At 55.0% G+C, this 12,829-nt stretch overlaps 4 protein-coding genes across 4 annotated transcripts; 1 reads left to right on the top strand and 3 right to left on the bottom strand.

Annotated features, from left to right (window-relative positions):
• Positions 1-1,598: 1,598 nt before the first annotated feature.
• On the bottom strand, positions 1,599-4,858 carry H6S33_009465 (uncharacterized protein; the record flags this gene model as incomplete). Its single annotated transcript, XM_044840863.1, has 6 exons — positions 1,599-2,074; positions 2,708-2,917; positions 2,982-3,529; positions 3,621-4,258; positions 4,324-4,529; positions 4,654-4,858. 6 exons carry the CDS (start codon positions 4,856-4,858, stop codon positions 1,599-1,601), a joined length of 2,283 nt encoding a protein of 760 aa, XP_044698280.1.
• A 1,560-nt stretch (positions 4,859-6,418) lies between these two features.
• On the bottom strand, positions 6,419-7,489 carry H6S33_009464 (uncharacterized protein; the record flags this gene model as incomplete). The annotated part of the gene is made up of 1 exon (XM_044840862.1): positions 6,419-7,489. One exon carries the CDS (start codon positions 7,487-7,489, stop codon positions 6,419-6,421), a length of 1,071 nt encoding a protein of 356 aa, XP_044698279.1.
• Positions 7,490-8,734: 1,245 nt separating this feature from the next.
• H6S33_009463 (uncharacterized protein) lies at positions 8,735-9,373 on the bottom strand (the record flags this gene model as incomplete). Its single annotated transcript, XM_044840861.1, has 3 exons — positions 8,735-8,768; positions 8,893-9,285; positions 9,339-9,373. The coding sequence occupies 3 exons, from the start codon at positions 9,371-9,373 to the stop codon at positions 8,735-8,737; spliced, it is 462 nt and encodes a 153-aa protein (XP_044698278.1).
• Positions 9,374-9,709: 336 nt separating this feature from the next.
• On the top strand, positions 9,710-12,569 carry H6S33_009462 (uncharacterized protein; the record flags this gene model as incomplete). The annotated part of the gene is made up of 9 exons (XM_044840860.1): positions 9,710-9,742; positions 9,797-9,926; positions 9,982-10,612; positions 10,722-10,751; positions 10,825-10,982; positions 11,051-11,244; positions 11,329-11,848; positions 11,931-12,071; positions 12,199-12,569. The coding sequence occupies 9 exons, from the start codon at positions 9,710-9,712 to the stop codon at positions 12,567-12,569; spliced, it is 2,208 nt and encodes a 735-aa protein (XP_044698277.1).
• Between the last annotated feature and the right edge of the window lie 260 nt (positions 12,570-12,829).

Here is a 12,829-nt window from a genome sequence, read left to right as displayed (position 1 = left end):
CCCAGCACATTTGCCACCTCCGCTCCCTCGCTCCCCTCCTCTCCCTACATTCCAGCATACGCCTGTCTGTTCTCTCTTTCCCCCTGCCCCCCCACTTCCATGTTTTCTTTTCCTCGATTCCTCCCGCCATCGTACTCTATCTTCGGGAAGTGGCTAGTCGTTTGTTTGTATTGTGTGCACATAATGATTGAGGACATTATTTCGTTTTTTGTATTTTTTTTAAAAATTGTTGCTGATGATACAACCCAGATCCCAATTTTTTATAACAAATCCCTCCCCACCCCCATGAGGGGGGGAAGGATGCTGAAAAGAAGAGAAAAACCAGAACAAAAGAAAACAGATGCTTAAGTTCCTGGGTTGGGGTTCATCTTTCTCTTGCCACCGGTCATGGTGACGTTTACGAAGCGGCGGGTGTACCTGTTTGAAAACCTTATTAGCTCCCTGTCTCTGCCGGGAATATAGAAATGGAATCGAGCGATGTGAGCTCGGTGGATGGAGACGTACAAGATTCTCTTCCAGGCACGACCCTTGGGCTTCTTGGGCTTCTCCTGGGGCTCGACCTGTGGTTGTGGTGGTGATGTGTCAGTTGTTTGCAATATAGGTGGATGAGTAATCCGCTGCTGCCGCCGCCGCCCCCTCCCTCCTTCGCCGCCTTACCGCTCCTCCCTATTCCTCCCTTTCTCCCCCTCTTGACCGGGCGGCGGCGACGACGGATGCTGAATTGTGAAAGAACGAGAGCGTAGAGCATACCTTGGGGGTCTGAGACTTGACTTTACCAGCACGAGCGAGAGATCCGTGGACTTTACCCATGGTTGCGGATGTGTGTTTGGTAGGTTTTTAAGCTGGAGGTGGCGGCTAAGTTTCGAGTGAGTTAGTGAGAAGTTCTCTCTCTCTTTTTGTGCGAAATTTTTGGAAATATCCTCTTTCCTCTGCTCTGCTCTCCTGTCCGTAGCGGGGGGGATCTAAAACGTACCTAGGCTTCGAGAAATGATGTCGGTCGTAGGGTTGTGGTCTGTCGTTGTTTCGATGTTGTCTGGGAATGATGGGCTCTACCGGCTTGGAAGATTTGCGTGGCTGCCAAGACGGAGCTAGCGGAGTACGGAGTTGGGCCGAATGTGACCGTGGTGCTAGGGCTGTGCCCTGATGGGTCCACAACGAGTACCGTTAATTCTCGAATAATCCACTATCCCCGTATTTGTATGTGGTAAGTCCGAACCAAGGCGAATTGGCCTATCAAACTTCACGGATTCGTGCAGATACATATATGTATGGACTTTTTATCACCCGGAATTAAGATTCAGCGAAGCGGGGATATGTAGTGGGTTTCTCGAGAATTAACGGTAGTTGGTTGGGGTGGAAATGATCGTTTTTCGGCTACCCACGTGAGGGTTTGTGAATGGAGGTTTTGGGAGTGGCGGATGTCATAGCTAGGTAGAGCGAATAGACGAATATTTACAAGGACAGTTTCGTCGTTCATTTGGTAGGTATATGACTACATAATGCAAAAATAACAAAAAAAGAAAAGAAAAGAGGAATGAAAACCTAAACCTAGACACCAAGCACCACCGAGTGAGAATCTATGTATAAGCAGCGCATTATCAAGTCCCAATCCTCATAAACGGATTGATGCCAGTACCCGGCTCCTTCACCCTCCCATACGTCTTCTTCTTCACCTCGATATCCGGGTTGACACTCTCCATGCTCGCGAGCGTCAGCACGGCCGCCCTCTGCGCCTTGTTGATCGCAGACTCCCAATCATTCTTCTTCGCGTACTGGCCCAGGAACACGCCGAGGAACGTATCACCCACGCCATTCACGCTGACAATCATGCTGGGCTTCTCGGCGGCGAAGTGCTGCGCGATGATCTTGTATGGTCCTCTGCCGCGCGTGGCAATGGGCTTGGGCACGAGCTCGCTGGTGTCGAAGTCGGAGGGCACGAGACGCACGCTGAGGACGCCGCGCGCTCCGAGCTTGATTAGCTGGTTGGGGAAGTAGGGAGCGAGGTGCACGGCTTGCTGCAGGATGCCGGTGCTGCGGAAATCGACGCCGGCTTGGTGGCCGAGCATTTCCATCTCTGGTGGAGGGGTTAGTACATTATAGTGGTACCGTTATTTCTCGAGTAATCCACTATCTCCGCTTAGTTAAATGTTAATTCCGGGCTGGAAAAAGCGTGTATCTGCACGAGCGCGTGAAATTTGATGCTGCCAATTCGCCCAGGCCCGGACTTACCACGTACAAATACGGAGATAGTGGATTTCTCGAGATATAACGGTAGTGAGGATGGTGTTTATTGCGAGATGGTTACGTATCCCGGTTGTTGTATGGGAAACAGTGTTTTTGAGCCTACCCACTGCAAAAATAGCGCTCTGGGGCTTCGTAACGAGGAGGTAGAGCTCGAGGATTTCTAGAAATGAAATTGCCTCGTGGTTGTGAAGTTGTGTGCTTTCTAGGTTGGGCATTTTTTGATAGAAACATAAGTCCCAAAATACCCAACTTTGAAGTCTTGCATCTTCACAACCATGCACGATACCGAAATAGGTATCCTCGAGCTCTACCACTCATCTTTCCTTGTCCTCTCCTTACGCCATGAAACCCGTCGAGAGCCATTTCCCGAGTGTGCAAGCACCCAAAACACCAGTTTCCCATATATGCGGGTATACATCTTACCATCGGGCAATGGAGGTAGAAGGAGGATGGAGACACATACCATTGTTAAACATCGAGTCCACGCCAATCTCATCAATCATCTTGAACCACTTCTCGGCCTCAAACAGCTCCATCTCCTTCGCGGCCTTAAACATGCTCGCCAGCTCCAGCTCGTTCGGCGATACCAGTGAGATGCGTGTCTGTGGGTAGAAGCGCATCCGGGGGTGAAGGATCCGCACGGCCTTCTCCACTGATGTGGGCTCGAATGCAACTATACGCTGTCAGCAACTAAGCTCTTTCTCTACCGGTGGGTGGGCGGGTTGAGTGGTACGTACTTGACATGCCCGTGGCATCGCCCCCAGCAATCATCTTGATGGTCGCAGCGGAGAGGTTCCCGTCAAGACAGATCCACGTCGGCCGCGCCTTCACAATCCTCTCCTTCAGCCACTCCTGATCAATGTTCTCGATGATGGCCATGTCCGCGCTCGCAACGCTCATGTTCCCATCGCCGCCATTGAACGCCACGTATCGCGCCGTGCTGTGACCATCGACCAGCCGGATGCCCGTCGGGTCCATTCCCTTCGCCTTGATGCGTTGCAGGGCCCAGTCGCCGCTCAGGTCCTTCCCGACGGCGGAGATGAGCTTTGTATTTGCGCCTGCATAGTGCGCTGCTGTGGCGACGTTGTTGCCGACGCCGCCGAGGGACTCGACGATGCGGGAGGGGTTGGAGGTGGAGAGTTGGACGGTGGTGGTGGCGTCGCAGGAGAGGTCGATGGCGATGCTGCCGACGACTAGGACGTCGGTTGCGTACGTTACGCTGGGTTCGGGGCTGTCATCGGGTCTAGGGCAGTAGACCTCGGAGGCGACGTTGATCCAGGTGGAGCTGTGGTTGCGGGGTGTTAGCGGAAACTTGCACATTGATCATTACCCCTCTCCCCTGCCAACCCACACACCCCGGGGAGAATATAACATACTCGTTTGTGAGTGCGGCGAGCTCAACAGCGATCTCGGCGCCGCGCTTGGCATTGTTGACGACGAGGGCCTTGTTGGCAAGGACCGAAGCGCCGCGGGTCTGGTCGCGGATGACCTCGAGGGTGTACGGCGTGACGGCCTTCCCCGTGATACCCTTCTTCCGGCACCGTGTCACGGCGCCGGTGATGATGTCCTTCATGGCCAGGTGATTGATGTGGTGGCTGTCGGGGATCGGGTTCATGAACAGCTGCCCGCTCTCCAGCCCCATCTCCTGCGCCGCATACACGATCCTGGCCGCCTCTGCCGACGTCTCAATCACCATCTCGGCCTTCCATCTGCTGTCACGGCTGTAGAACAGCGGGATGAAGGTGTCCTGGCCCTTCTTGCCGAAGGTGATGGCCGGCACGCCGACGGTCTCGAGGTACTCCATTGTGCGCTCGATGTCGAGAAAGGGCTTGGCACCCGAGCACACGACCGCGACGGGCGTGCGCCCGAGCTCGGCGAGGTCGGCGGAGATGTCCATGCTGTTTGCAGCGCCGCGATGGACACCGCCGATGCCGCCGGTGGCAAACACTTTGATGCCGGCGTGGTGGGCGAGGATCATGGTGCCGGCTACGGTGGTGCCGCCGCTCTCGGCGCCCTGTCTTTTATGTTAGCCCCTAGAGCAAAACGCAAGCATTCCGGGGTGGTAGGGAGGCAACTTACAATACCGGTGATCCAGGGGAGGTCGCGGCGGGAGACCTTCTGAACGCTCTTGGGGCCGGAGTTGGCCAGCACTTCGATCAGAGAGGCGTCAAGGCCGATACGGGCGATTCCGTTGACGACGGCGGTGGTGGCCGGGATGGCGCCGGCTTCGCGAATGGTCCGTTCGACTTTGGCGGCGAGTTCAACGTTGTCAGGGTATGGGAGGCCTGTTGAGATTTGCGCGATTGGTTAGCTGCTAGCCTTATAATACAGTCTTTTTTGAATTTATTTATTTATTTCATATATATATCCAGGCCAGTGGCAAGTAGAGCTTGGGCAATTGAGACAAACCATGCGTGATGATAGCACTCTCAAGTGCAACCACCGGCTTGCCCTCTGCCAGCGCCTGCTGCACCTCCTCCGAGACCTGGATGAACTTTGAGAACCGTCGCCATGGCTCCCGTTCACCGGAGGTGGTGGTCGAGTACAGTCGCGGTGCGAGGGATTGGGGACGGGGGATTCTGAGGGCGCGGGGGAGGCGCGAGAGAAGTGACATTGCTCTGGTGGTGTTTCCGGTGAACAGCTGCACAGAACGGGGGGGGGAGAGAGAAATCTCGAGAGAGCACAGGCAAAGGTGCAATTGAGTCTTGACGGCGAGGAAAAAGTAATTATGGCGTTGCGGAAAGCGCCGCTTGGGGCCGGGTAACGGGCTGGCGTCACTCGGTGTCACTCGGTAGTTCTGCAGCTGTGGTAAAGATGATTGATTGATTGATTGATTGATTGATTGATTGATTGATTGATAATTCATTAATCGTGTGCAGCCCGGAGGCAATGACTAAACCCGTCAATAAGAGCAAGCAGCTACTGAAAGGGTAGACAAACAAAACAAATTAAGGGCCCGTTTAATTGGGAGCTGGCCTCAGTAGAAAACAACTTTTCAATCACCTCCGTCCCCATGGAGTTAGCAATTCTCTCCTTGTTCCCCTAAAATCAGATTTCGTATCTTGCCTGGGCTTGCGGTGGATAACCCTATCAGCTAGCTCAGCATGCCATTGCATTAAATATATTGACGGTGAACGTCCTGGCTGCCCATGTGCACATCTATCAATTGACTGCAAGCAAGCAACTGTTAACCCTGACGTCGCTGGCCTGTCTACTCGCCAGGCGGAGAAAAGAAAGAAGCTATCGATGCAGCTGCACACATATTCTAGAGTTCATCAGAGTACTGCTGCTCTCTCCACCATCCCGGCCACCGCAGTCACTACGAGTAGGATATTGGCAATCACCCGGCCGCCCCACCTACTCTCTACCATGCCAGTACAGTGTACAAGACATACTGATATCTTATACCTGCTTTCCCCTATGCATCTATAGAATTCACCCTTTTGTACCGCACCTTTGGCAAACACTCACCGACTAGCTCCATGTAGATTAACAGCACTTGTTACCGCGTGGCTCCTGCCGCTTCATGGGCGGTCACTCGAGTCTTCCCCTGATACATTGTACACATGAGTACAGCGGGGAAGTAATGGCAGTCAAAAAGAGCCAAGGCCTCTTTTATGTGTCTCGCGCGAGAGGCTTCAGCTGGCCTACGATACATTACTTCCATTGATGAAGAACACTGCCTAGCATGCACTGCCCGGCGCGGCTACCTAGAGTACTAGGATCATACAGTCACTCTGTGAAACTCAAACTGGATTGACCGGATGGCACCAGCATTACGAGAAGAAGAGTGTATATCTCGATATCAAAGCTGGTGTTTGGAATCACAAACACTTTTAAAGTCCATGGACTATGCATCTCACTCAAACGTCGGCGGATCAGTAAACAGCTATATTTTTGAAAGGTTGACCTGGGATACCTATTCACACCGATGGAAAGGTCACAGATATATATGATTCCTGCGGATGGAAGCCTAGAGAAAGCAATATTGAAATATTATAGTTGTGGCTGTACCCGCCCAGCAGATACAGCAGCTATATAGACAGAGCCCCGTCCCCCCAATAACAATAAAAAATAAAAAATAAAAAATAAGAAATAAGAAATAAGAAACAAGAAACCTTTAGCTCATTAACCTTAATCATTAAACCATAACGTCAAAAAAAACCATCCACTCTCATAAGAAAGGTGAGCTCCTATCTGCCTCCTCCATATCCCACTCCTCTTCGTCTTCCTCCTCCTCCTCATCATCATTCATCTCCATCTCCCACTCCCACAGCTCTCTCGCCCTCCCACATACTTGATAATGCGCCAGATATCCCTGGGCGGTGAACATCCTCCCCAGCTCCCTCTTTCTCGCATCGAACCCCTCCAACCCGCTCCCAATTCTCACTGGCATACAGGGCATCCCCTCACCCCTCAGCGCAACCACCGGAAGCGTGCTTGTGCAGCCCTTACAAGAGACACCATGCTCTACCACTCCTGCCCGGCGATCCACCGTCGGCAGCGCAATCACGCCCAGAAGCCGGCGGACATCCATATCCTTCGAATCCGACACCCCCTTCTGCGCCCGCGCAGCAACATATTCCCCAACCTTTTCGGCGCTGCCGTGGACCGCCACAGCAACCCTCATCGCCGCAGCCCTAGACACAAGCCGTCTCGACTCGGGCTCGACACAAGCCTCCTTCCACGTCCTATACACGCCCGGCACACTCCTCATGACCGGCAGCTCCGCCGCGCGCCCGCCCGGGATGCCGTACAGCCGCATTGCCTCCTCCGGCGCCAGCGGCAGCAGGTCCGGGTGCTGCGTCAGGCACGCCCAGCAGCACCGTGTGCAGTCCAGCATCCAGAGGAAGGGCCCGAATTCGCCGCAATGCGCGCAGCGCTCCGTGCACAGCGCCGCCGAGAGCTGGGCGACGGTTATGGACGCGCCGAGGGCGGTTGCGGAGTAGGCGTGCAGCGCGTGGGCGGCATGGGCGCGCAGGTTGCGGTAGAGGGGGTCGGAGAGGAGGAGGGAGTGTGTGCTGGAGCTTGTGGAGAGGAGGGGGCTGAGCGCGCTGAGGGGGAGGGCGTGGACGATGTCGTGGAGGAGCTCGAGGGGGAGGGTGTCGAGGGCGCCGAGGGAGGCGGAGGCGCGCGGGGTGCGGGGTGCAATGGGTGGGGGTGGGGTGCAGCTGAGGATGGAGCTGGTGAGGTCCGGGCGCGGGTAAGTGAGTGTCTTGAGGAAGTCGGGGGTGCTGGATGACATGTTTGAGGCTGGGGGGGGGGGGATGGGGGGAGGTATCGAGTCAATCGATTTTCTTTTGAGGGCCGGATATTATTATTGACAATGGGGGGGGAGGGGGGGGGGAGTATGGAGGTGTCTATGAAGCAGATTCAGATTTCATGGCGATAAGCGTCCCCAGTATTATTATAACACATCCATCCATCCTGATGTGTGTGTGCGTACGACACGACAGCATACCACCCGTCCGCCCCTCCCCTCACTGAGTAGAGCAGGCAGGACACAATACCCAGGTATGTAGAGAGGGCAAAGAGTGAGAAAAAAAACCTCCGTTGTCCCTACATGAGCACGGCGTCGAATCGATGAGGTCGTGTTCCAAGGAAACACCCTCCCAACGATCATTGCCAGGGTTCAGCCGAGCTGAAACTAAGAACTAAGCTGGCTGGCGGGGGGCGGAAACACTGCTATTGGATCGCGCGTTTGGGGGCGCTGCGGGTTGCCAGCAATCGCTCGGTTGCGTTGCCCGGTTGGGTCAATGTCGACATGACATGCATGAACCACCACCCCCGAGGAGATGTCTTGCCATGTGCCCTGCGGTGGCGCAGTGCTGTCGAGGGGGAGAATCATACCCTGTCACCCGCGATGCGCATGAAGCGTGGGTTTCCCGATAAGGGGGGCAGTACCTACATGGAGCAAGCAAGTACATAAGTGCAAACATTCCACTTTGCTAATCAAATGTTTGATCATGCAGTAAAAGTAGGGTGCGCCGTGATTAGGCAATGAGGAGATACTTGGATTACATGGGGGCGAGAAGGACTGGCGGTCAGGCATGATTGTCGATTGCTGGGTTTGAGAATTGCCGGTGAAGAGATGTAACTGCTACAACTACTGTACTGTACTATGCCTGCCAAGCTGTAGGATAAAGTACATGATCGGTCACCGGAGTGAATAAAATAACAGTGTCTATGAAGCTTATAAAGCTTAACTTGAGCTTTTCCCCCGCTTTACGAAACACATACAATATCTTTTGCCGCGAGGCAATTATTCTTTGGAAAAAAAAGAAAAAAAAGAAAAAAGAGAAAAGGCAATACAGGCATTTGGGTTAGATTGTAAAAGAGGAAAAAAAAGAAAATAGAAAAGATAACTCCGGATTTTTTTTTTATAAAGTCTTGTTTTTGAAGGGTGCCGTGATGATTTTGCTGACGACACCGAGAGTTTCTTGTATCACTGATAGATACAACGGAATGTGCAAAAGAAGAGAACTTGAGCTTAGATAAGCTCATCGCACGTCCAATCCTCATAGCTAAAGTAATCATAACCGTTAGTAAGCCACACATACGAAATAATTAAGTCATAACTTCCCCCCTCCAAAAAAAAAAAAGAAAAAAATGAAGTAAATAAAACGGGGAAAAAAGAAAACAACATACTATCCATCCGGCAAATACCTCCTGACCACCAACGGGATCTTCTTCTCCTGCAGCTCCTTGAGCGCAATCTGCAGCGGGTCCGTCTCACCACCGGTATCCACGAGCACAGGCGCATTCATGCTGATCTGCAGCGCCCTGGTCCCCAGCAGCCGCGCGCGCTCGTACTTGGTCATGTACGGCGTCGTCGTGCGCTTGTCGTCGGGGATCTTCTTTGGGTCCTTTCCGCGGACGCCGCCGGCTGCTGCTGCGGCGGCGGCAGCGGGGTCGCCGGCGACAATGTAGTCTTGCGCGTTGAGGGCGGCCGAGTCGGCTTCGTCGCCGGAGAGAAGGTCTTGGGGGTCCACGTCGAAGTTGTCGCCTTCGTAGTCTTCTTCGTAGGCGTCGTGGGCGAAGCTGGGGGATGTTAGTGGGGCGTCGGGGGTGAAGGGGAGGGGGGGGGGGCTTACTCGTTCTCGCCGTCGTCACCGCCGTAGTCGGACATTGTTATAGCCTGGGGGGTGTTTGTTTGTTAGAGCTTGTGTCTGGGGGCGGGACTGCTGTGATGGGGGATGGTTGTGGTTGTGGCGATGAGAGTGGTGGTGGTGTTGATGGTGTTGATTGTGTTGATGGGCGAAAACCTCTCTTTACGCGTGCTGCGGTGCCAAGCTTTGCGGCTCTTTTGCCACTGTCGAGCTAGTTCCAGACTCGGTTACTCGATTCTTCAAAACCCAACCCCACGTGATCTGCAGTTTCAACCTCCGCGCTGAATCTCGAAGACTCGAATTGAACCCCCCACCATCTACACATTATTTCTCAATTACCTCGATCCCCACACAACATGCGCGCGGTCTCGAGGAATATAGGTGCTTTGGTATTAACAAGACCCAGACGGTCCCCCCACCACCAGATACTACAATGCCTCCAGACAGCGGCGATACCCCAGCAGCAGCGATACCAGCGATCTGCGCCATCAATATCAATAGAAAGCAATGGCATCAGCACCAGTAGAAGCATATCCACCACCCCCGCCCTCTCCGCCTCCCCAATTCCCTCCGGCAAGCCCTCCCCTCCCCCCCCCCCCCCCCCAAGACACCCCACTAACCTCCACAGACCCCACCCCCGCCTCACCCCCGCCGCTGCAGCTCCGGACCTACCAAGAAGAATGCATCCGCGCGGTCCTCGAGCACGTCTCCCTCGGCGAGCGGCGCCTGGGCATCTCGCTCGCCACGGGCTCCGGCAAAACCGTAATCTTCACGCAGCTGATCGAGCGCCTGACGCACCCGTCGCGGCCGGCGACCGCGACACAGACACTGATCCTGGTGCACCGCAAGGAGCTGGTCGAGCAGGCGGCGAGCCACTGCAGGCGCCACTATCCGCACCTCACTGTGGAGATTGAGATGGCGACGGCGCATTCGAGTGGGACCGCGGACATCACGGTCGCCAGCATCATGAGTGTTGTGAGTGGGGAGAGGATCGAGAAGTTTGAGCGGGAGAGGTTCAAGTTGATCTTGATTGATGAGTGTCATCATGCGGTGAGTAAAGGGTACTTGAAGTGCTTGGAGCACTTTGGGTTGGTCAAGGTGGGGGCGGTGGCGAAGGAGGGGGAGGACTCGTGGGGGCCTGATATGGCGATGGGGGGGTTTGGGAAGGACACACCCGTGCTGGTGGGCGTGAGTGCGACAATGTCGAGGTTTGACGGGCTCAAGCTGGGGAAGGTGCTGGATAGGATTGTCTATCATAAGTTAGCACTCAATTGCACCAAAGATTTTCTTCTTCTTCTTCTTCCTCCTTCTTCTTTCTGTGTGCGTGTGCGTGTTGTAGGCTGATTGTGTGCTGGGAGAGTTGCGTAGGGACTACATGGACATGATTGCTGATAACTGGTTTGTCGCTCATTGACCCTCCAATATTTCTCTCCCCCCCATCCATATATAGTGCTAAAACACAACAATGAAGGCTCTCGCCCTGTAAATTCACCACCGTCCAGACCCGCGTCGACCTCTCAGATGTCCGCGACGCCTCCACGGGCGACTTCAATCTCTCCGACCTCGAGCGCGCCGTCAACACCAAAGAAACCAACAACGTCACCGTCCGCTCATGGCTGCAGAAAGCAGGTAAGCTCCTTCACACCCCTCTCAGTCTTCCCTCATCTAGTCGTGCCCCCACTGACAGCGCAGTCCAGACGACCGCCACTCCACAATCGTCTTCTGCGTCAACATCCAGCACGTCAATGACCTCTGCGACACCTTCCGCAACCACGGCATCGACGCCCGCCCCATCACCAGCAACACCCTGCTGCAAGTCCGGCGTGAACGGCTCGAAGAGTTCCGCGCGCGAAAGTTCCCCGTGCTCGTCAACTGCGGTGTCTTCACCGAGGTATACCGCCCTCCCTCTGCCCCCTCCCCCCCTCCCCCGTGCTGCGTGCTGCGTGCTGATATTGACTGGGCGAGGTATGCATAGGGCACCGACATCCCCAACATCGACTGCGTCCTCCTCGCGCGCCCCACAAAGTCTCGCAACCTCCTCGTACAGATGATCGGGCGCGGCATGCGCCTCTTCCCCGGCAAAGCCGACTGCCACATCATCGACATGGTCGGCGTGCTGAAGCGGGGGATCGCTACAGTGCCCACCCTCTTCGGGCTCGACCCCGACGAGCTAGTCGACGAGCTGACAGTGGAGCAGCTACAAAAGCTCAAGGAGAAGCGGGAGCGGGAGGCGGAGAAGCGGCGGCTAGAGCTGGAGGCGGAGCAGGAGGAGGCGCGGGAGAGGGGGGAGGAGGAAGAAGGGTCGGGGCTGGAGGGGATGAAGATCAGTGTGCAGTTTACGGACTACGAGAACGTGTTTGACCTCCTGAAGGACGCGAGGGAGTCGTGCGGTATCAGGCGGCTGAGCCAGTATACGTGGGTCACGATTTCGGCCGGGAAGCATGTGTTGCCGCTGAAGGCGGGGCGGTATCTGAAGATTGTGAGGGAGAGGGACGGTTTGTGATCACCCCCTCCACCATCTATTCATGTTTTATAGCTGTGGGCTTTGGGACGGGGGTTTTGTGCTGATGCTGAGAGGGGCGGGGCGTGCAGGGACGTTCACGTTGATTGAGTATAATAAGCTCCCGCCGGAGGTTACGAAAGCAAGTACGTTCCTGTCGAATAGGCGGATAGTTATGGCGGGTGCGGAGTCGCTCGCTGATATCATACAAGGCGCTGGTTTGTCCCCCCTCCACTCTGTCTTTGTACCCATCCCTCCTGCCTTTCCCCACTCATCTCTGCTTTCACCACGTCTCTCCCCTCTGCTCCCCTCTCCTTCCCCCCCACTCTAACCCAGCATCCACAGACACGCTCGCCGCCAAACACAAAGCACGCAACCTCCTCCTCCACAGCGCCCCCTGGCGAAGACGGCCCGCCTCCGAGCCGCAGCTCGCGTTCCTCCACACCTTCAGAGACAAGTACACCATCCCGGAGGACCTGACGATTGGGCAGGCCGGGGACATCATCACCAAGCTGCGGCACGGCGGCCTCAAGGAGCTGGAGAAGCGCAAGAAGCAGGAGCAGCGCGAGCGGCTCAAGGACGAGAGGGAGCGCATCAGGGACGAGAAGGCGCGCATGAAGGCAAAGGTGAGGGAGGAGGCGCGCGAGCAGAGGCTGCGCGATAAGGAGGAGAAGTTGAGGAGGTTGGAGGAGGTGAAGGTGGGGCGCTTGTTTTGAGGGCCTGGGTAGGGGGGTTTCGCTGCTTGGGTGTGGGGGTGGGCTTTTTCTTTCTTTTTGATCTTGCTTTCTTCTTTTCTGTTTTTTTTTTTTCTTTCTTTCGTTTCTTGGTCTTGTCCGTTTTTGTGTGTTCTTGGTTTGGTGTTGGACATTGGTCTGAGCGACCGAGTGATGTGCTGTGATGCAGTGGTTTTTAGTCCATCTTGGTCACGTCTGAGGTAGATCTACAACAACTACACGTAGCGCTAGCGATAATGTTT

The sequence above is a fragment of the Morchella sextelata genome (assembly GCF_020137385.1).
Source record: "Morchella sextelata strain SCLS chromosome Unknown scls_3, whole genome shotgun sequence".
In the NCBI taxonomy this organism is placed as follows: Eukaryota; Fungi; Ascomycota; class Pezizomycetes; order Pezizales; family Morchellaceae; genus Morchella; species Morchella sextelata.
The sequence above is the reverse complement of the archived record's forward strand: the minus strand, read 5'-3'. Positions and strand labels throughout refer to the sequence as shown.